Source organism: Aphelocoma coerulescens, chromosome 6, assembly GCF_041296385.1.
Source record: "Aphelocoma coerulescens isolate FSJ_1873_10779 chromosome 6, UR_Acoe_1.0, whole genome shotgun sequence".
Lineage (NCBI taxonomy): Eukaryota > Metazoa > Chordata > Aves > Passeriformes > Corvidae > Aphelocoma > Aphelocoma coerulescens.
The window spans coordinates 1,826,184-1,846,586 of NC_091020.1; the positions used below are offsets into that span (position 1 = coordinate 1,826,184).

The 20,403-nt window shown below is 47.1% G+C and overlaps 1 protein-coding gene across 7 annotated transcripts in view; it reads right to left on the bottom strand.

The window, feature by feature from the left end:
• PRKG1 (protein kinase cGMP-dependent 1) overlaps positions 1-20,403 on the bottom strand; it is a 376,397-nt gene that overhangs the window by 5,729 nt on the left and 350,265 nt on the right. For all 7 annotated transcript variants that reach the window (XM_069018843.1, XM_069018838.1, XM_069018837.1 and 4 more), the window contains 7 exons: positions 11,188-11,327; positions 6,968-7,057; positions 5,112-5,253; positions 3,553-3,716; positions 2,644-2,766; positions 2,484-2,546; positions 1,742-1,808 (listed from right to left, as the gene is read on the bottom strand). In XM_069018843.1, the coding sequence (XP_068874944.1) occupies positions 1,742-1,808; positions 2,484-2,546; positions 2,644-2,766; positions 3,553-3,716; positions 5,112-5,253; positions 6,968-7,057; positions 11,188-11,327 (789 nt within the window). The remainder of the gene's footprint in view (positions 1-1,741; positions 1,809-2,483; positions 2,547-2,643; positions 2,767-3,552; positions 3,717-5,111; positions 5,254-6,967; positions 7,058-11,187; positions 11,328-20,403) is intronic.

The following is a 20,403-nucleotide window of genomic DNA, read 5'->3' on the forward strand; positions in this document are numbered from 1 at the left end:
AGTTAAAGAGCTGGGAAAAACCTTTTTTCTTTAAAAATAGGATCTAATCTATATGCTTGGCCCTACTGGCTCCTTCCCAGCTGCCAAGGATAGGTGGATTAAGGAAAAATGGATGTCTGCTCGAAGAGCTGTGTTTTGGGTCCCTTTTCAGAGTGGCAGTTGAGACTTTGCCAAAAAAACTTGTGGAAAATGAGCTGGAGTGGGACTGACAGCTCTGAGGTTAACAAAATCCACAGTTCATGGGTTTGGAGAGGATCTCAGGAGCAGGGCTGGAGGAGATGCTGCTCCTAAGAGCTCAGGGAAAGGATGTGCTTTGTTGAACCAGGATTAGGGCCAGCCTGGAGCTGTCCTGGAAGAGGATTCCTCTGAAGAGGGCAGGATGCTCCCATCTACTCCGGTCAGCCTTGCTATGTGGAGTAAGAGCAGTGTTGGAAATGCTCCTACTAAACTGAAAACCCACCAAAACCAGTTGGGAAAACATCCTGGAGTTTTTCAGGCTACTCAGACATCCTGCATTTCTAAAGCAGGAATTGCAGCAGGATGTGAAGGAGCAAACTTGACTTCACTGCCTGACTTGAAATGTGGTCCTGCTGACGAATTGATAAGCATTAAAAAGAGGCCAAGGCCAGGTTGGACAGGGCTTGGAGCAGTCTGGGATAGTGGAAGGTGTCCCTGCCCATGGAAGGTGGTGGAACTGGATGATCTTGAAGGTCCCTTCCAAGCCAAACCATCCCAGGATTGTCGATTGAGCTTAACAGACAAAAAGCCCAGCCAAACCCAGCTTTGATCTCTAAAACATTTCTGAGCTGTTTAGGGAGGTATTTGCCAAGTCCTGTTTTCTCCCACTGACTCCAGGGGCTCCTGCATCCCACAGGATGAAAGGGGGGTGGGAAACCCTCCTGCTCTTTCCCTAAGCACACTTTGGGATGGCGGATTCAGCCCCGGAGCTGTGCCTGCCCCTGCTGCAGGAACTGCGGGCCGGAGCAATGGGGTGCAATTAAAGCCCCATTAATGGCATTCTCCCGGTGATCCCAAGGGATTAAGCTGGAACAAGGAGGGGAGGCTGCAGGACAGAAGGGGCCGAGGTAATTTCTGTCAGCTAATCCTGTTTGGTTTCCCTTTGCAGCCGGGCTTTGAGGGCAGAGAGCTCACAAAGACATCAAAGGAAGGGCTTTGCTCCAAAGGAAAATGAGCGGAGCTGTCCCTCCGCACCCGCTCCCGGTTAAACATCAACAGCGCTTTTCATGTAGGACATGGATGCGGGGAAAAGGGGCACACGCACAAAGGACAGCACAGAAGGGAAGGGTAACGTGAATTAAAAGGGAGATGGCATCCAAATCCCACTTGCCTTTCCATGGAAATGAGAATAAAGGAGAAGGGAAGAGGACGCAGCGGAGAGCAGGGGTGGAAGGGGCAGCTCTGCACTGAGATGGGAAAAGGAGATGCAGAAACAAGCAGAGCAGGTGAGAGAGAGGAAAATGTGTTGGAATGAGTGATCCTGCCTCTATCCCCTGCTGCAAAGGGGATTTCTCCATGGCTGTGCCCTCCCCAAACTGCTTTCCCCAGGAAGAGCCTGCCTGGAGACCAAGCTCAGCTGGGAATGGGCCTGAAGTGCCTTCTTCAAACATCTCCAGAAGAAACGAAGCACATTATTCCCTTCACCCCATGCACCACTGCCCAAAGCTCATGGCATCCCCGAGGAACTGGCCACAGAGGAGGAAACAACAATAGGAAAACTTACACTTGGGATTATGGGAGGTGTCAGTGTCCCTTTCCGTAACCCTTCCCAGTTAAAGCCTTCAAACCATCTGAAGGGAGGGAAGAATCCAAAGTTAGATAGGTGTAGCACAAAAAGAAAAGAAAACGGCTTAAACAAAGGCTTCATCTCCCACAGACCTTGCCTAAAAATCCCTTTGGAATTTTTCCTGTCATCTTTTTTTTTGGGATGAGAGAGGAAGAGTGTGCAGCAACCCCGTGGTGACACCACACAAGTGGAAATGGCCAACACTCCGGTGGGAACCATTCCTTGCTGCAGGTTCCCTGGAAGCTGCTCCTTCCCTTCCAAAGGGTGGATCCCTCCCACAGGAAACCCCAAATGCCCTTTTTTCCTATGGAATTCAGTTAATTCCCCACGTCATGCTCAAGGATGTCCCATTTGTGGTTTTCCTCAGGTTTGCCCAAGGTGGGTGGATGAGCCCTGAGCCTCTCCCCAAAAATATCCATCCAATCCATTCCTGCTTGCTGTGGGGATGGAAGAGGAGAAGATCCAGCATGGATGGATGGGATAAATTGTTCCTGGAATGGGTCTCTCACCTGTTCTTATCCCAACAAACTCCTAAGACATCATTTAAGGCCTCCCATGGGACCAAAAGGGAGGATGAATTTACATTATGGACAGAAAGTGGATTTTAGGAGAAAATCGAGGTGTTTGAAATGCCCCTTTCTGGGGGTTGGAGCTGCTGGCTGCTGCAGGAGACACTTACTTGTGCTTTTGGATATCTTTCACTCCATTTTTCAAGTTCCCTAATCTTTCTGATGGATTGTCCCTGTAAAAGGAATAACAAATCCTAAATCCCTCTGACCAGCCCATTTCTTTGCAAACAACATCAAGGCTTTTTTGGTTTTTTTCTTTCATCCACTTACCTGCATAGTTTTTTAATTAAATTAGCAGCATTTTTGGCAATCTTCTTTGGAAATTCAATCATGTCTATCCCCCTTAATATGATGTTATAGGTCTTCATGGGGTCTGGGCCTGAGAAAGGGGGACTTCAGAGGGCACAGGGAAGGAAAAAAAGATTAAAAACTTGTCTTTAATCAAAATTTGTCTTAAAAAACAGCACTGAAGTCTGATAGAATAAATCCAGATGAGCAAAGGTAGATGTCAACCAGAATGCTTTGCTTCCCGCGATCCTAACCGTTGTCAAGGAGCTCTGGAATTCAGGGATGTTGGCCTCAGGGAAGCACCAAGAAGAAGTTTTCCATGCTAAATCTCTTCTTCCCATGGCAGCCACATCCCAAGAGCCCGAGGCAGGAGGCTCTGAGCAGCAGTCCCTGGCTCATCTCTGTGTGATGGCACCTGATTCCAGGGGGATTCATTGGCTTTCCATGGATGGGGGGTGTGTGTGTGTGTGTGTGTGTCCAGCCCCGAAGGATGGGCAGCTGGAGGAGGGGGATCCTTCCCCAGCTCCTGGGGGTGAGCTATGGGGGATGAGGTGAGGAAGCTCCAGGAAGCCACCACTGCCAAGAGCAGCAGTGATATCCCAAATTAAATACGGGAAGGGATGGATGGAGTTGAATCCACCTCCTCCTTTCCAGCAGTTAGGAACCTCCCCAGCTGAGTGCAAACCCTTCCCTTTTCCCATCATCTCCAGACCATTCAGGGCCAAACCCTTCCCCTTTTCCATCCTTTCCAGCCCATTCAGGGCCAAAAAGAGATGATTTGAGTGGAAAAGGCACCGTGGCGTTCCCTGGCCCAGCCCTGGCCCTGGCCCTGGCCTGGCCTGATCGGGGTGACAAGGGCAGAAAGGTTGGGATGAGTTTCGATGGCCATACCTGCCAGTCAGGAGCTCGTACATCAGGATTCCCAGGGACCAGTAGTCTGCCGAAATGTCGTGACCTTTGTTCAGGATGATCTCGGGGGCGACGTACTCCGGGGTGCCACAGAAAGTCCATGTTTTCTTTCCAAATCCTATTTTCTTTGCAAAGCCAAAATCGACCTGGGGGAAAGGGCAGGGGAGCGTCAGGGCAGGGCATCAGAGGGAATGTCAGCCCTGGGCTCTGCTTCTCTTGAAGTGAAGCAAGGCAGAAAGGAGGATTCCTCATGGGAATTTTCTCCTAATTAAGCACCGAGGGTCGTTCCAGGACCAGGGAACCACAGTGACCTTTTTGCTGATTTATCCTCGGGAATATTCCCATGAGGGAGGCAAACACCAGCACCGAGGGTTTCTTGGGGGTTGGAACTTTCTATCACTCACAGCACAGGTTGATTTATTTTGCTTTTTTTCTTTTAAATTTAATTTAACTCCGGCAAGGAATGGTTTTAAGCTGGGAGAGCTCTGGACAGGTAAGCTGGGACAGGTGAGCTGGGACTTGTCCTGCACAGTGGGATGTTTTAAATGTCACAGAATTCCAGCTGCAAGGGTTGCAAGGGACCCCAAAGCCCATCCAGTGCCACCCCTGCCATGGGCAGGGACACCTTCCACTGTCCCAGGCTGCTCCAAGCCCCAATGTCCAGCCTGGCCTTGGACACTGCCAGGGATCCAGGGGCAGCCACAGCTGCTCTGGGCACCCTGTGCCAGGGCCTGCCCACCCTGCCAGGGAACAATTCCTTCCCATCCTCTGATGGGAATGATGACCTTGCTATCTTCTACCACCCTCCACCTCACAGGAGCCCGGCGCTGGGAAATGCTGCAGAGGGCAAACCCCGATGTCACTCAGAAGGTGACACATGGCAGCTGCCACCAGGCCGTGATGGTGGCTGAGTCACTGTCCCCAGCTGCTCCTGCCCCAAAGAGCCCCCAAACCCAGAAACAGAGCCCTTGGCCCCCCATGACTCCCAGGGGGCATCAGCCCCTCCTGGGCCAGCTCCTTTTAGGGGTCCTGTCCTTCACTGGTGGCTTCCCAAGGGCCCACATCCTGCAGCACCTCCCACCAAGGGGACTCTCTTCTCCTCTCCTCTCCTCTCCTCTCCTCTCCTCTCCTCTCCTCTCCTCTCCTCTCCTCTCCTCTCCTCTCCTCTCCTCTCCTCTCCTCTCCTCTCCTCTCCTCTCCTCTCCTCTCCTCTCCTCTCCTCTCCTCTCCTCTCCTCTCCTCTCCTCTCCTCTCCTCTCCTCTCCTCTCCTCTCCTCTCCTCTCCTCTCCTCTCCTCTCCTCTCCTCTCCTCTCCTCTCCTCTCCTCTCCTCTCCTCTCCTCTCCTCTCCTCTCCTCTCCTCTCCTCTCCTCTCCTCTCCTCTCCTCTCCTCTCCTCTCCTCTCCTCTCCTCTCCTCTCCTCTCCTCTCCTCTCCTCTCCTCTCCTCTCCTCTCCTCTCCTCTCCTCTCCTCTCCTCTCCTCTCCTCTCCCTCTCTGACCAAACCTGTGTGGGACTTGGGGGGGATTTTTTTGGCACTCACCAGCTTGGCATAACCTCGGTGATCCAGAATGAGGTTCTCTGGCTTGAGGTCCCGATAAATGATCCCTTTGGAATGCAAGTAGGCAAAGGCTTCCACCACACACGCCGTGTAAAACCTGGTCGTGGAATCCTCAAACGAACCCCTGTGGAAAGGAGGGAGGAAAAAGAGGGATAAAGCCATTGGATGAATCCCTGGGAAGTGGTTTCCTTCCCCACAGAATTCATTCTGCTGTTAAAACTCTTAGCACTGCAGTAAAATCACTGGAAAGTTCCTGTTGCTAAACTCACCTTTATGTCTCTATCTAATTAAATTCCCATTTTGGAAGAAGCCTCTTTGCCTCCAATACCTGAAACAATTTTTAGGTTTATTCTAGAATTTAGAAATAAAGCCCCAAAATCCTTGTCTTGTAAGCAAAAAGGTGTTTTTTCCTAATCCCAGCTTTGGTTTTTGAGTGTTAAAACTCCTTTGAGGTGCGGAGATAGGTTCTGTATTGATGTTCCTAACTGAGACAAAAGGCAGGAAAATCACAGCTGCTGGGACTTGAAGCATTAATTCAAACTCCAAACTGCACCTCTAGATCCTTGTTTCAACAGTTTTCCAAGGAAAACCACATCCCCCTGCCTGCTGGGAGCTGGCTGGGATCAGGAGGGTGTCTAAGCTAGGTGGCAGCAGAACCTCAGTTTAAATCCCAAAGAATTAAAGATGGAATTCTCAGGCTCTGACAGAAGATCAGGGAAAATCCCACCCCAGCACCTGCTAACTTTGCTCCAGTTCCCATTTCGGTGAGAAAAAGACTGCTGGGAACACGAAGAACTGGAGGAAAATTCGTTCTGGGGAATGAAAAGACAATTTAATCTTGGCTTTCTGATCAAACTTTCCAAATGTAATGGAATTCTGGGCCAGTGATGAGGCTGTTCCAGAGTTTCAATTCCCTGCTCCATGGGCACATCCCACGGGTACCCAAACAGTCCAAGGCCAACCCTCCCAAGGCAGGGTTTGGGGCATTATATGCTTTCCTAGCTGGTTTTTTTCCATGTCACTGCTGCACCCTGATGGAACAGTGCTCCTGGCACGGTGTGGATTTTGATTCCCACTTGGATCAGCAGCCCTGGTGTAACATGGGACATCTGGACCAACACACAGCTCTTGATTTGCTCCTGCTCATTACTCTCAGTCCTGGCTGGGCCATGAATCTCGGGAAATATTGCTGGATATTATTTATCAGTGTCTCTGCAGCAGAGCTGGAAGTTGCTGTTCACACTCACAGAGGGAGCAAACACAGGGATGGGAAAAGCCCTGCGATGGGAAATTGTGATTTAAAAACTGTGACATCAAAAGGACCTGCAGCTGCTGGAGCAAATCCAGAGGAGGCCATGGAGCTGCTCCCAGGGCTGGAGCCGCTCTGGAGCCAGCCTGGGAGAGCTGGGGGTGCTCACCTGGAGAAGAGAAGGCTCCAGGGAGAGCTCAAAGCCCCTTCCAGGGCCTAAAGGGGCTCCAGGAGAGCTGGAGAGGGACTGGGGACAAGGCATGGAGGGACAGGACACAGGGAATGGCTTCCCAGTGCCAGAGGGCAGGGATGGATGGGATATTGGGAAGGAATTGTTCCCTGGGAGGGTGGGCAGGCCCTGGCACAGGGTGCCCAGAGCAGCTGGGGCTGCCCCTGGATCCCTGGCAGTGTCCAAGGCCAGGCTGGACACTGGGGCTTGGAGAAGCCTGGGACAGTGGGAGGTGTCCCTGTCCATGGCAGGGGTGGGATGGGGTGGGATAGGATGGGCTTTGAGGCCCTTTCCAACCCTTCCAGTCGGAATTCTGTGACATTTAGAATGTCCCACTGTGCAGGACAAGTCTCAGCTCACCTGTCCCTGAGAATCGTCCAGAGCTCTCCCCCCAGGCAGGCCTCCATCAGCATGTACAGGTACTTGCTGTCCTTGAAGGTCCTGTAGAGCCTGGCGTGGCAACCAGAAAATCAGGAATAAATCCGTTATCCAAGCACTGAACTCGCTGGTCCGACAGAATTTAAAGGGCTCACTTTAAAGAGCTGAAATGTTCTTCCTCTTTCTCTTCCTCCCAGGAAGGAATGGGGAGGAAAAACTGCCCCAAGGGATGAGCCAGGCTTTGTGTCCCATCCTCGAGTTCTGAACTGTGCTCCCAAATCCATGCTCTGTGTTCAGCAGGATTTTCTAATGATATTCCATTAATCAGAGTGATACATGTGTTTAATAATGTGAAATAAATATGGGGAAAAAAACCGAGAGAATTCTTCTTTCTACTTAATTTTAACCTTCAGCTGCTTTGGTATTTCCCATTCCATGCATGGCTTTATCCAGCCAGGCTTCCAGCAGGGTGTGGATACTGGGAAGGTTCCTTTGCAGCTGTTTGGATCTCAATTTTAATCATTGGATATTAATTTTTGTAATTGCTCATATAAAATTAATTTTATTATTGCTTCTATTAAATTTTATAATTGTTCATGAATTTTAATAATTTCTGCAGGAGAAGGGAATGCTGAGGGTGACTCCTGGTGCAATTCCTGCATCCCTGGCAGTTTGCAGGAGTTACAAACTCGGGAGGTGAAAATTCTAGGAGTTAAAAATTCAAGAGCTGCTGCCACACGATGGAAACGAAACCAGGTGGGTTTGCAGATTCCAGCTCTTCCTTGCTAATCCCAGTTATTGTTTTGATGGAGCTGTGGGATGGATCAGGGGGAAAACACTGCAGGATTTGGTTCCTTTGGAAGACAACTATTTACATTTATATTTATATTGATATTTATATTATATTTCCCTTTGTTTTACATTTACATTTATATTTACATTTGATCTGTTTATATTTACATTTATATTATATCTATATTATATTATATTTATTTTTACATTTATTTTATAGTTACCTTTATTTTATATTTACATTTATATTTACAGTTCATTTACATTAATTATTATATTTATATTTGTATTTATATTTGTATTTATATTTATATTTATATTTATATTTATATTTATATTTACATTTACATTTACATTTACATTTATATTATATATTATATCTACATTATATTTCTATTTATTTTATATTTACCTTTATTTTATATTTACATTTATATTTACAGTTAATTTATATTTATATTTGAATTTATATTTATATTTATATTTATATTTATATTTATATTTATGTTTATATTTATGTTTATATTTATATTTATGTTTATATTTATGTTTATATTTATGTTTATGTTTATGTTTATGTTTATGTTTATGTTTGTATGTATGTTTATATGTATGTTTATGTTTATGTTTATGTTTATTTATATTATATTTAAATTTATTTTATATTTATATTTACCTTTATTTTACATTTACATTTACATTTACATTTACATTTACATTTATCTTTATCTCTATTTTATATTTTATATTTATATTTATATTTATATTTATTTTATATTGATATTTATTTTATATTTACATTTATATTTATTTTTTATTTATTTTATCTTTACATATATTTATATTTATATTTATATTTACATTTACATTTACATTTACATTTACATTTATACTTAACCAATGGTCAGTTATAATTGACCATTAAATAATGCTGAAATTCATGGGTTTAACAAAAATACCCCCACTTCTTTCTTGCCACTTGGACAAAATCTCACTTATCTTAATGAATTTCAGCTCCATTGAGGTTTACAGAAAACTTCAAGAATCCAAAATGTCATTTCTCTTTTTAAATTCTTCGGTAATTGAAATGCTACTGAAATATTTGCCCTAATTAAGGCAGCTCTGCTGAAAATTTTATGGGAGTTAAATCTGGCCTAAAATGTGCAGATTACAAAAAAAAAAGAAATCAAATATTATTTATCAGCCGTGGTGGAAGGATAAAGTTTAGACACACGAAAGGGCATTAGTTCAGTCTCAGTTGAAATGCCACGATACCTGAATAACTCCTTTATTTATTTCCTTTTTCCTGGCCATATTTGCAGTTGTTTGGCCCCGATCCAACCCAGAGCATTTGGTTCTGTTTGAGTTTTGGGTTATCCAAAAGCCGCTTTCATTCAGTGCCCCTTGGCCTCTCCTGCTCCTTTTACCTGGTTTGATTCATTTTTGTAACCAAACCCAACTATTCTTCACAGACTTTTTAACCAACACAATGAAATAAGAAAAACAACCGAGTTCTTCGGGAATTTTGTCTCTTCCATTCTGATATTCCAGAGGTTGTGTCCTTGCTCCAAGATTATTCTAACACACCCCTTCCTTTTATCCGTCAGCTCAAAACTGAATTCATAACTGAAATATTCAAATTTCTGCCCATTGCACCGAGAAAAAAGAGATTCCAGCTGGTTCAAGAAAGGGAATAAACAGGTTGGGATCATTTTAGGATAGAAAGAAGGAATTTTAGGAAGTAGATACCGAGTTGGATCAATCAAATATTTTCTAACAATACCAAAAGGCTGGACTTTGTGACTTGGAAAGTCCCTTCCCAGAGCAGGGTTTCCATGGGGTATTAAATATAACTCAGGGATGGTTGTGACCCTAAAAGGTGGGAATTACAGCAGGATATGGAAGGAGAAGACCTCCAGCTACCACATCCTTGTTCTGCTTCCCCACCGAAGCATGAAAAGCAGGAATGAAGCAGGATTTCACTTATCAGCCTTGAGTATCAGTGGCTCCGTGAAGAGATGTTTGGAGGCTCAGGTTTTATTTGGAGTGGGCATTTCTGGGAATGGTGGCTTGGCTGGCCCTGCACTTCCCCTCTCATCCCAAAACAGCTCAGCCATCCAAAAATCCAGAGGCTGGAATAGCCCACAGGGAATGTTTGGCTCCGTCCTGGGTAACAAGGAATGTTTATGGATCCAGCAGCACATCCTGAAGGGAATGGCAGCCGGGCAGGGTTGGGCTCCAGCTGTCACCCATGAATCAGAGGAGAAGCCATGGGCTCCAGGGGAATCCCAGGGATCAAGAAAGGAAACACCCCCTGAGTGCCCTGGCCTGGCCACACGCTTCCCTCGGGATTCATCCCAGGGCTTTGGTTTCAGCCCGGGTTTGTTTGTGTCTCCTGAGCAATTTCTGGGAGCCGGGCTCATCTCCTATGGCAAAAAAGTTTTCCAGGCTGTGAGGGTGGAATGAGGCAGCTTTGGCTTGGATGCCTTTCCCAGAGATCCTCAGCACCCACTGCTCCATCCTGAGCTGCAGCATCCTCTGTCCTCACAGCCCCTGAAAAGCCAGGGAATGTTGTTATTAGGGTGGAAACAAGCAAAACTGCCTGGCACTCCCTTATATTCCCTGGAGATGTGTTAGGTTTGGGGCAGGGAGGTGGTTTTAGTGTGTTTGCCTGTGAGGAGTCCAGGGATGCTGAACTGGATCTGTCAAATATTCCCTAAAGAGAAATGCTGGACACAGCTGCTCTTCTTACAGCACTGTGTGATTTCCAAGGATGAAGCTCTGCCTTCCAGCTTCTCATAGCGGGAAGGAAAACTCAGAAGTTGGGAAGGAAAAGGAAAATTAACCTTGAGCAGGGGCAAAGTCAAGTCATGATAAATATATACCTATTTCCATATATATGTATAAATTCTTGATGGTGACTCCAGTGCCTAAAGGGGCTCCAGGAGAGCTGGAGAGGGACTTGGGATAAGGCATGGAGGGCCAGGACACAGGGAATGGCTTCCCAGTGCCAGAGGGCAGGGCTGGATGGGATCTTGGGAAGGAATTGTTCCCTGGGAGGGTGGGCAGGCCCTGGCACAGGGTGCCCAGAGCAGCTGTGGCTGCCCCTGGATCCCTGGAAGTCCAAGGCCAGGTTGGACATTGGGGCTTGGAGCAGCCTGGGACAGTGGGAGGTGTCCCTGCCCATGGCAGGGGTGGCACTGGATGGGCTTTGAGGTCCTTCCAACCCAAACCATGCTGTGATTCCACATGGAACATCTGGCAGCACCAGTGAGCTCTGCCCAGCACGTCCCTGCTCCACATTCCCTTCTTGCAGGAGTGGAGCTGAAGGCTTTTCCGTGCTGGCTGGCTGATCCCTGTGTGGATGCCTGGAATGCTGAGGGCGCAGGGCCCAGGGCAGGGGGCAGTACCTGACGATGAAGTCGGAGTGGGCACTCTGCATGATCTGCTTCTCGGAGCGGATGTGCTCCTGCTGCCGCGTGTCCACGATGTGCCGCTTCTTCAGGATCTTCATGGCGAACGTCTTGGCCTCCTCGCTCTTCAGCTGCACCTGGGCACGGCACCACAGGCTGGGGTTATCCACAGGGCATGGCCCCCTAGACAGCCCAGCTGGAATGCCAACTCCCTGCTGGGAATCCCACCTCCCTGAGATCCCACCTCCCTGCAATCCCACCTCCCTGCCTGCAATCCCATCTTCCTCCCTGCAATCCCACTTCCCTGCCTGCAGTCCCACCTCCCTGAGATGCCACCTTCCTCCCTGCAATCCCACCTCCCTCCCTTCCAGGAATTCCTCCCACCTCTCCACTCATGATCCAGCTTTTTAACTACTTGGCTTACTGCTAAAAAAACCAATTCTAAACACCACAATTTTTAGGGAAAAGCCAGCTGTGGGTGTGGCTCTCAGCTCAGGAGATGTTGCTCCTTAACGTCCAGCTTCCACAACCCCATTTCCTCCAGCTCACCCCAGCTGAGCTGGCTCTGGCTGGGAATGGCAGAGCTGGGATTCCTGCAGAGGATGAGCAGCCCTGGCTTCCCAGCAGCACTGCCTGCTCACGGCTTTGCTTTTCACCTTAAGCCTCTGCCCCCTATTTTTAGCCTGGTGCCCTGAGCTGAGGCTGACAGGAGTTGTTTGCTTGCTCTCAGGGTAACCCTGGCAACTTCTGAACCCTGAGCCACCCCGAGGGACAGGTCCCTGTCCCAAAGCCAGCTGGAAGGCAGCCAAGCCACCCTTCCCATCCTGGCCAGCCCTCTCAAAGGAACCCCAGTGTTGACCTCCCAGGCTTCCAACTCTGCTGAATTCCCCCGGCAGCTGCTCCCAACAATATTGCAGCGAGGTGCTTTCCCCCCTTTAGAGCACAAGGTGCCATCTGGCAACTTCTGTTTTGGTGTCCTTGTAGGAATTTGGCTCCTGCCAGCAGGGAAGCAGCTTGGCTGTCACTGACCCCATCAGAAACTCTTTAGGGTTGGGAGACAACATTCAGCAGTCAGGCTTTATTGAATGCAAGATCTGCTTTTGTATTGTCTTTGTGCCAGGAATGTGGGTTTGTGTGAGCCGTGGCACTTTGGTAGGACCATGGAATGTGCTGAGTTGGAAGAGCCCCACCAGGATGAGCCAGGCAGCTCGTGGCCCTGCACAGACACCTCAGTAATCCCACCATGTTCCTGAGAGTGTCATCCAAACTTTCCCCTGGGGCTTTTCCCAGGCCGCACCCCATGACCTCGAACAGTTTATTGTCCACCTGCTTTGTTCTGTCGCGGTTCTGGGGTCAGTGGACACCAGGAGGGATGGGATCCCCAGGAGGGGTGGGATCCCCAGGGGTCAGGGAATACCAGGAGGGATGGGATCCTGAGCAACCCTAGAAATCAATTTGGGAGCCTCAAGTCCACAAGGACACCCAGACCTAAGGCAAATCAATCCCAAAAGTCTGGTCCTCAGCTGGCAAAGAGGTTTCCAACACCACCACCACAATGATTTAGAGTCAAACAAATGAGAGGCCGCCCATCGGTGGCCGAAGTTTTCATCACTGAACTCTTTCAATATCTATAACATAGATATCAGTCAGATTTGGGGCTTCTTCTTCCCCACAGCCCCGAGCATTTCCAAGCCCACATAAAACTTCGGTGTTTCCAAAGCTCCAGTCCTGATTTGCACACTGAGATTCACCCTCCTCATTATTATCTTTGCTGGAAGTCTGTGTTTGCCGTTTTATTTTCGGACAAATGCACCCAAACAATCCCCGGAAAGTAAAGCAGAATGTTATTCCCTATCCACGCTGCCCCGTTATTTCTTATCCTGGTTTGACCACAGCTCAGAGCACAAGGAAATCCTGCATTTTTGGCCACCTAAATGTGATAAAAAGCACTTTTGGGTTGGGGTTAGGGCTTGGTTTCTTTCATTTTGAAGGTCTCATTTTCAATAAATGGCTTCGGTTTAACTGTTTGCATGAAATTTTGGATATTATCCCATCTGAATCAAGCCAGGGGAGCAGGGAGGTGTCACACAGAGAGCTGACGAAAATCACAATGAAATCTGGGCTGAGCAGAATTTACCAAAACTTGAAAAAAATAAATAATTAAATTTCGTAGGACTAAGCATAAACCCGTGGAGAACTCATCCCTCTTCCTTTCGGTGGGAATCCAGATTTCTTGGCTTCCCACCGGACCTGTCCATGTGGTGATGGACAAGCACCAGCAGCTGCCCCCCGAATTACTTCACACCAAAGCCTTTGCAAATCCCCATCAGATTTTCCAGATCTGGTCTCTTTCAGCCTGGATTTTTTTAATGTTAGCTTGTCCACACAAAAAATAATGCAGAAAGCAGCTCCAAGCAGCAAAATCGATCATTTCTTGGTTGATTTGGACATCAAACAATAAAAAAAAAAAAATCAGTATTTTAAAAATATTTATTTCTATCTATTTATTTATTTCTATTTAGTTTTAATATTTATTAATATTTAGCACTCTAAATTCACTTGAAATTCCAATTTTCTTCATGTTAATCTGTACCAGTCATGGGTGTGAAAATAAACCCAACAACCTGGTGGAGACTCAGGAGAATAAATCCCAATATCACAGAACAAAGGATCCAAGAATAAATCCCAGCTTGTCCCCTGATTTAATACCATGGGTTTTGACCACCTCATTTGACCACCTCATTTTTGTGTCTCTCACGAAAAAGGCTATTTTTAAAAAAAAATTTATTCCTCTTTTTGTCAGGGATGGAGAGCCTGGGGAAGTCACCTGCTTTCCTACACTTCCAAATAAGTTGAGGGAAGGAAATTTCCAAGAGGAAGTAGAAGGCAGGGGCTTTATTTGGTGGTTGAGGATGTTCTCACTGCTGCAAATATTAACTCTAGATCAATCAGGCAGCCGCAATCAGCTCAGGCAAGGCTTGCACTGGAGAATTTAGATCTGTTTTCCATTCCCAGTCCTTCAGAAGGCAGAGGATTTGTTGGAATTTGAAACCACAGAGGGAATAATTTGCATTAAAAGAGCTGATGCACCAGAGCTGTCCAAGTACAGAATCCAAGGGGTAATTTTTGGATCACCTGGAAAATGAGCCCTGGAGGCTCTTCCTCCTTTTCCAGCCTGCCTGAGTCTTCTCCTTGCTCTGGTTTCTGCCAAATGAGGTGACTTTGAGGACTGTTTTTATGGGGATTCCAGGTCATTTCAATTATTCCTACAAACATTATTTTTACATCTTAAACTTACATTAATTAATACAAAGCCACCCCCATGTCCAATCCCAATCTCATTCCAAGAGTTGAAAAAAAATTGTAGGAGTCATCTGGATTTTTAAATTTAAAAGACACCCAACAGGATTAATCTTTAGAAGATGAGAAAGGGCTGCTAAGAACACCCCGTCCTTCAATCCTGCTGGGAAAACCAGCCCAGGGAGCCACAGGAACTTTGGGTTTGGGCTCAGAAGGTGGAAGAAAAATGGAATAATAAACGGTTTTATTTTGCCTAAAGCTATAAAATGGATCCAAAATATATGTTGCATATATATGTGCACAGCTAATATAAATATGGAATATATACACATATAGATCCAGTGGGAGGGTGTGGAATGGGATGGGCTTTAAGGTCCCTTCCAACCCAAACCAGTCTGGAATTCTATAGACAAAGAAAGGCAGGGGAAAAGGAGAGATCCAACGTCTCTGGATTTTCCATGTCCTTGTTTTGTAGGATCACAGCTAGCTCGTCCTGTTGGAAGCACTCCAAAATCCTTCCTTTGCTCCATGTTTTTAAACTCCTGCAATTTCCAGGACACACAGAATGCTCCAGGCCTGATTTCTGTCTGGGTTTTAAGCTATACAGAAATAAATACAGTTTTACACCTTGGTGCTTTTTCAAGCTTGCTGGGAAAATGGGGATGGATGAGACAAAATACGGAGCTCAATGGAAAAAAGGGAAAAAAGGAATAAAAGGGAAAAAAGGGAAAAAAGGGAAAAAAGAGCTGTGTGTTTCTTATCCTTCCTCCTTCCCTGCCTGTATTCCCTGTAAATCATCCCTCTGTGTGTTATACACAGTCTGCAACTCCAGCAATTCCCATGCTGATCCAACCCCAGCCGACCTTGGGAAACTGGAAATATTAATAAATATTTGCCAGGATGCAGAATAAGCCCCCAAAGAAGGATTTATTTCCGTGAAGAACAGCGAGGTGACTGAACATTCCGGGATACTTCCAAGGGATGGAGTGCCATGACAAGGGGGAATGGCTTCCCAGTGCCAGAGGGCAGGGCTGGATGGGATATTGGGAAGGAATTGTTCCCTGGGAGGGTGGGCAGGCCCTGGCACAGGGTGCCCAGAGCAGCTGGGGCTGCCCCTGGATCCCTGGCAGTGCCCAAGGCCAGGCTGGACATTGGGGCTTGGAGCAGCCTGGGACAGTGGAAGGTGTCCCTGCCATGGCAGGGGTGGCACTGGGTGGGCTTTGAGGAGTCCACTCCCCACAAGTTCCCTGCGTGTCCCTCTGAGCCACCCACTGCAGGCACAGGGACACCTCCACAACAACAAAGATGATTTTCCAAGGGGGGTTTTGCTTCCTGTGGAATTCTTCCAAGGGAAAGGAGCCAGAAATCCATGCTCTGGTGAAATGAGGGTATTTCCCAATCACATTAAATAAGAACTGACTCAACAGCAGCGCTTGGGAGCTGAACTCCAAGTGCTCCAGCTTGCTGGGCATTCCCAAGCTCCTGCATTTTCCCTGTTTCCCAGCTCAATCTGGTGGGACCAACAAAAATAGCAGCAGCTGTTGCTGAGAGCAGCGTTTGCAAGCTGAGCTCTGCTGATCCCAACAGCTGAACTGCTGCACTCACAGAGTGGGGAGTGCTCCTGCCCCAGCGAGAGGGGACAGCCTGCTTTGCCTTCAGAATGGATTCCCCTTCTCTCAGGATGGAAGAGAATTCCCCATAATCAGCCAGGGGGATGTGTCAGGCTCCCAGGGAACAGGGACAGGACAAGGGGAAACGGCCTCAGGCTGGGCCAGGGGAGGCTCAGCTTGGACAGCAGCAGGAATTTCTGCATGGAAAGGGTGCTCAGGCCTTGGCAGGGGCTGCCCAGGGAGCTTTGGAGTGCCCATGCCTGGAGGTGTCCAAGGAAGGGCTGGAGGTGGCACTCAGTGCTCTGGGCTGGGGACAAGGTGGGCATCGGGCACAGCTTGGACTCCATGGGCTGGGAGGGCTTTTCCAACCCCAGTTATCCATGATCAGGTTTTTAGGGGACTTTACATCTCTTTAAGGCCAGAGTCAGCCTCTCTCCTGACCTAAGAGAGAAATGATAATTTGCATATCTAAATTAGATTCCCACTCCCCACCTCAAGTCCAACATTAATTTAGGGTTGGCTACAGAACAGGTTATGCTGGGTTAGGCCAGAAAATAAGTCAACACTTAAATAAACCCCATGTAAGACATGGCTCAGGGTGTGGCTGCCCCTGGATCCCTGGCAGTGCCCAAGGCCAGGTTGGACACTGGGGCTTGGAGCAGCCTGGGACAGTGGGAGGTGTCCCTGCCCATGGCAGGGATGGGCTGGATGGGCTTTAGTGCCCCTTCCCACCAGAACCATCCCGGGATTCTGGGATTTTATGAGAAGATGGAAAGAAAAGTCATGGAGTAAAAATGAAGATCCAGTGTAGGCTGGATTTGGAAGGATGAATTGAGAATTAATTCCAAGTGGGCAGCAGGGTGGAAACTGTGACAGAGTCCTTATTTTCTTTGGAAAAGTCCAGATTCCACTGGCTGGGAAAGCACTAAATTTCCTCTCCCAACTGGAGCACTGTGGGACTCTACAGGAAAATAATTTGAAAAACTATACACTAACTATACACTAAAAAAGGGAAATTTAATAAATTTTAATCAAATACTCAACTGTGCTAAACGCCTTTAATTCCACATCCGGATCCCTGCACTGAAAACTGATTTTTGTTGCTTGGCAACAAACACAGCCAAGTTTTTTATAAGAAAAGGGCAAATATTGGGCAAATATATTAAAATAGATTACAATTTCTGTCTTCCTATAAAGCCCAGCGGTAAATAGGATTTTCCAAAAATGTCTGGAAGCAAAAGGCTAAAAAGCAGTGAGGAATGTCAAGGGTTTCATGCACAAAACCATTCCAAGAAAAAGTAAATTGAGGAAGAAGGATTCTCTGGCTAAAGTATGTGGAAAATGGAAAAACTCGCTGCTGTGGGGTCTTGGAAGTATCAAATGGAGCTAAACTCCAATGATCCCATACATGACCCTGCTCTGCTTCCCTGTTTGGATTTGCTGGAAATATGAAATATATTTTTATGTTTAATTCCTGCCTCCAACCAGAGCTGAAGCCTCTGCCCAACTTTGATGGGCTCCAAACACATCCCATCATTCCCAGCTTTGATGGGCTCCAAACACATCCCATCATTCCCAGCTTTGATGGGCTCCAAACACATCCCATCATTCCCAGCTCTGGTGGGCTCTGAGCACATCCCATCATTCCCAACCATGATGGGCTCCAAGCACATCCCATCATTCCCAGCTTTGATGGGCTCCAAACACATCCCATCATTCCCAGCTTTGATGGGCTCCAAACACATCCCATCATTCCCAGCTTTGATGGGCTCCAAGCACATCCCATCATTCCCAGCTTTGATGGGCTCCAAACACATCCCATCATTATCAGTTTAGATGGGCTCCAAACACATCCCATCATTCCCAGCTTTGATGGGCTCTGAGCACATCCCATCATTCCAGACTTTACCAAGACTCTTCCCATGAACAGACAAGCCCCAGGATGGGTTTCCACCTCCAAAGGATGTGTTTAGTTTCAACGGGAATTAAAAATCCAGGGATAATTAAAATGTGGCTCTGCAGTGGTCCAGCCCCACGTGGCTGTGTGATAACATGAAACATCCTGCGCAGGCTGGAAAAGGGAATACGCTGCAAATGTTGGGAAGGGGTGGAAAAAAAAGGTCAGCTCATCCCAATCAGAATTTTGCTCAGCTTGGAAGAAGGAATGACATTGTCAGATGAGTTTGGGATTTCATCAGGTGATCCTGATCTCAAATCCCTTGGTGAAATCCCCAAATCTTCCCCTTGATGGCACCCAAAAGATCCATTCCTTCAAAAGCCAAAGAATTCACAGAATCCCAGGATCCCTGAGGCTGGAAAAGCCCTGCAGGATCATCCAGTCCATGCTGTGCCCGATGCCCACCTTGTCCCCAGCCCAACCCAGCCCAGCCACCTCCAGCCCTTCCTTGGACACCTCCAGGCATGGGCACTCCAAAGCTCCCTGGGCAGCCCCTGCCAAGGCCTGAGCACCCTTTCCATGGGGAAATTCCTGCTGCTGTCCAAGCTGAGCCTCCCCTGGCCCAGCCTGAGGCAATTCCTGACAATTAAACCCAAAAAATTAGGAGATTTCCAAGAGAAAAATGATTTTTTTTGCAATAGCTGGGACAAACAGCTCGCCTGGGAATTGGAAATCGGACACAGTTGGAAATTTCCACCAATAAATATCTCGATTCTGCATCTGTCAGGCTATCAGAAGACAATTGCAGCAGTTTTTGCCTCATTATCTAATTAATTCACTAATGGCTTTGTTTATAAAACAGCCTGGAGGCTGGAAGAGATTTAATTGCACTTCAGAACTGGGGCCAGATTTCTCTTTAAACACAAATAAAGGCAAAAAATTCCGTTGTGTCCACTTTGTCCAGAGCCCATAAAACACGGCTCGAATGTTTTATGTGCATGTTTTCATTTGTGTCTTTATTAAATCTCCACATGGCAAAGGAATTTTGCTTTTTGGGGCCACCCCCAAGCCAGAAGGAGTGCAGAAGGCAAGGAGCTGATTTTTAGTCTCCCTATGCTCAGCCTTCACCTACAGGAACTGATTTCATGGAAAAATGACTCCCATCCCGGATATTCAGCTACTCCAATGTATTTATTGTGGAGCTGTCAAAAATAATCTTGATATAAACCTGGAAGAACTGACCTGGGGCGGATGATCAGGAGCACAGGACTTGAGTGAAAAGGAAATTAAAGAACAAAGCCAAGAGCAATTAAGGCCAGCAGAGATGATTTCTGAGGGCTGGGGACAGCTGCCCTCCGTCCCTGTCCCCTGTCACATGAAGTGACATTCCCTATCCCGGTGGCACTTGAAATTCCTATCTTCCTAATGTTAACCCTGGATCCCAGTGCAGAAGATGCTCAGCTGACACCAAGCACGGAGGCTGAGCTGTAAAAAGGAGTGGATGCATCCCAAAAAGTCCGCTCCCGCCGTTTGCTGTGGTTTCTCCAGCCCTGGATGGTTTATCCCTCAAGAAAAACCTGGATAAAAGTCGATTCTGTAGCCCAGTTTGGGATGAAGAGGAGCATCCATAAGGATGTTGGAAGAGGCACCGGGGAGCCACCGAAAAACCAAGCAAACAACAGGAATTCCAGTGCTTTGGAGTTTATTCCTGAGATACAGAAAACAAACTGCCTGGAAAAGCGAGACAAAAAGGGATTTCCACGTCAACCATCTGTGGAATTGAAATTAATTTATATTTTAGGCTGTTTAAACCAAAAGCCACATCCCTGTGCATGGATGCATGAAAAGGGGACCTCTCCATGCCACCAGCATTCCCAGAGGTGTCTGGAAAACCACATCCAATGGGAATGTTATTCCTTCTTGGCCAATCCCAACCCCAGACACTCCAGCTTCCCCCCAGCCACCACCAGTTGCCCTCTCCAGCGGTGACATCCTGGGACTTCGTGCCCAAAGCTCTAAAATTCCTTTTCCTTGCCATGTCCTTCACTTCCTTGATCCCTTTTACTCCTGGAAAGCACAAAAACTGCGAATGTTTTCCAGGAACATTCCTGCACTTCCATATGCAGGCAATAAAAGAGCCAAGTCCTCCAATATAGTTTATATTTTTAGCCCTGAATAATAAACCGTATTTTTCATGGAGGAGGTGGAAGCATCAGGCAGCAATTCCAGGCTCCACGGTGACAAAAGGAATATTTTCTTGGCTTTGTAACAAAATTTTAAAGAAAAACAACAAAATCTGGTGTGTTGGGCCACACTTGTAAATGTGTTTTATCTGTGTGCGATTCAGTGTCAGTAAAGAACTACAGAAAAGGAGCTTATCCAGCATTTTCCTACTCAGGAGAGGGG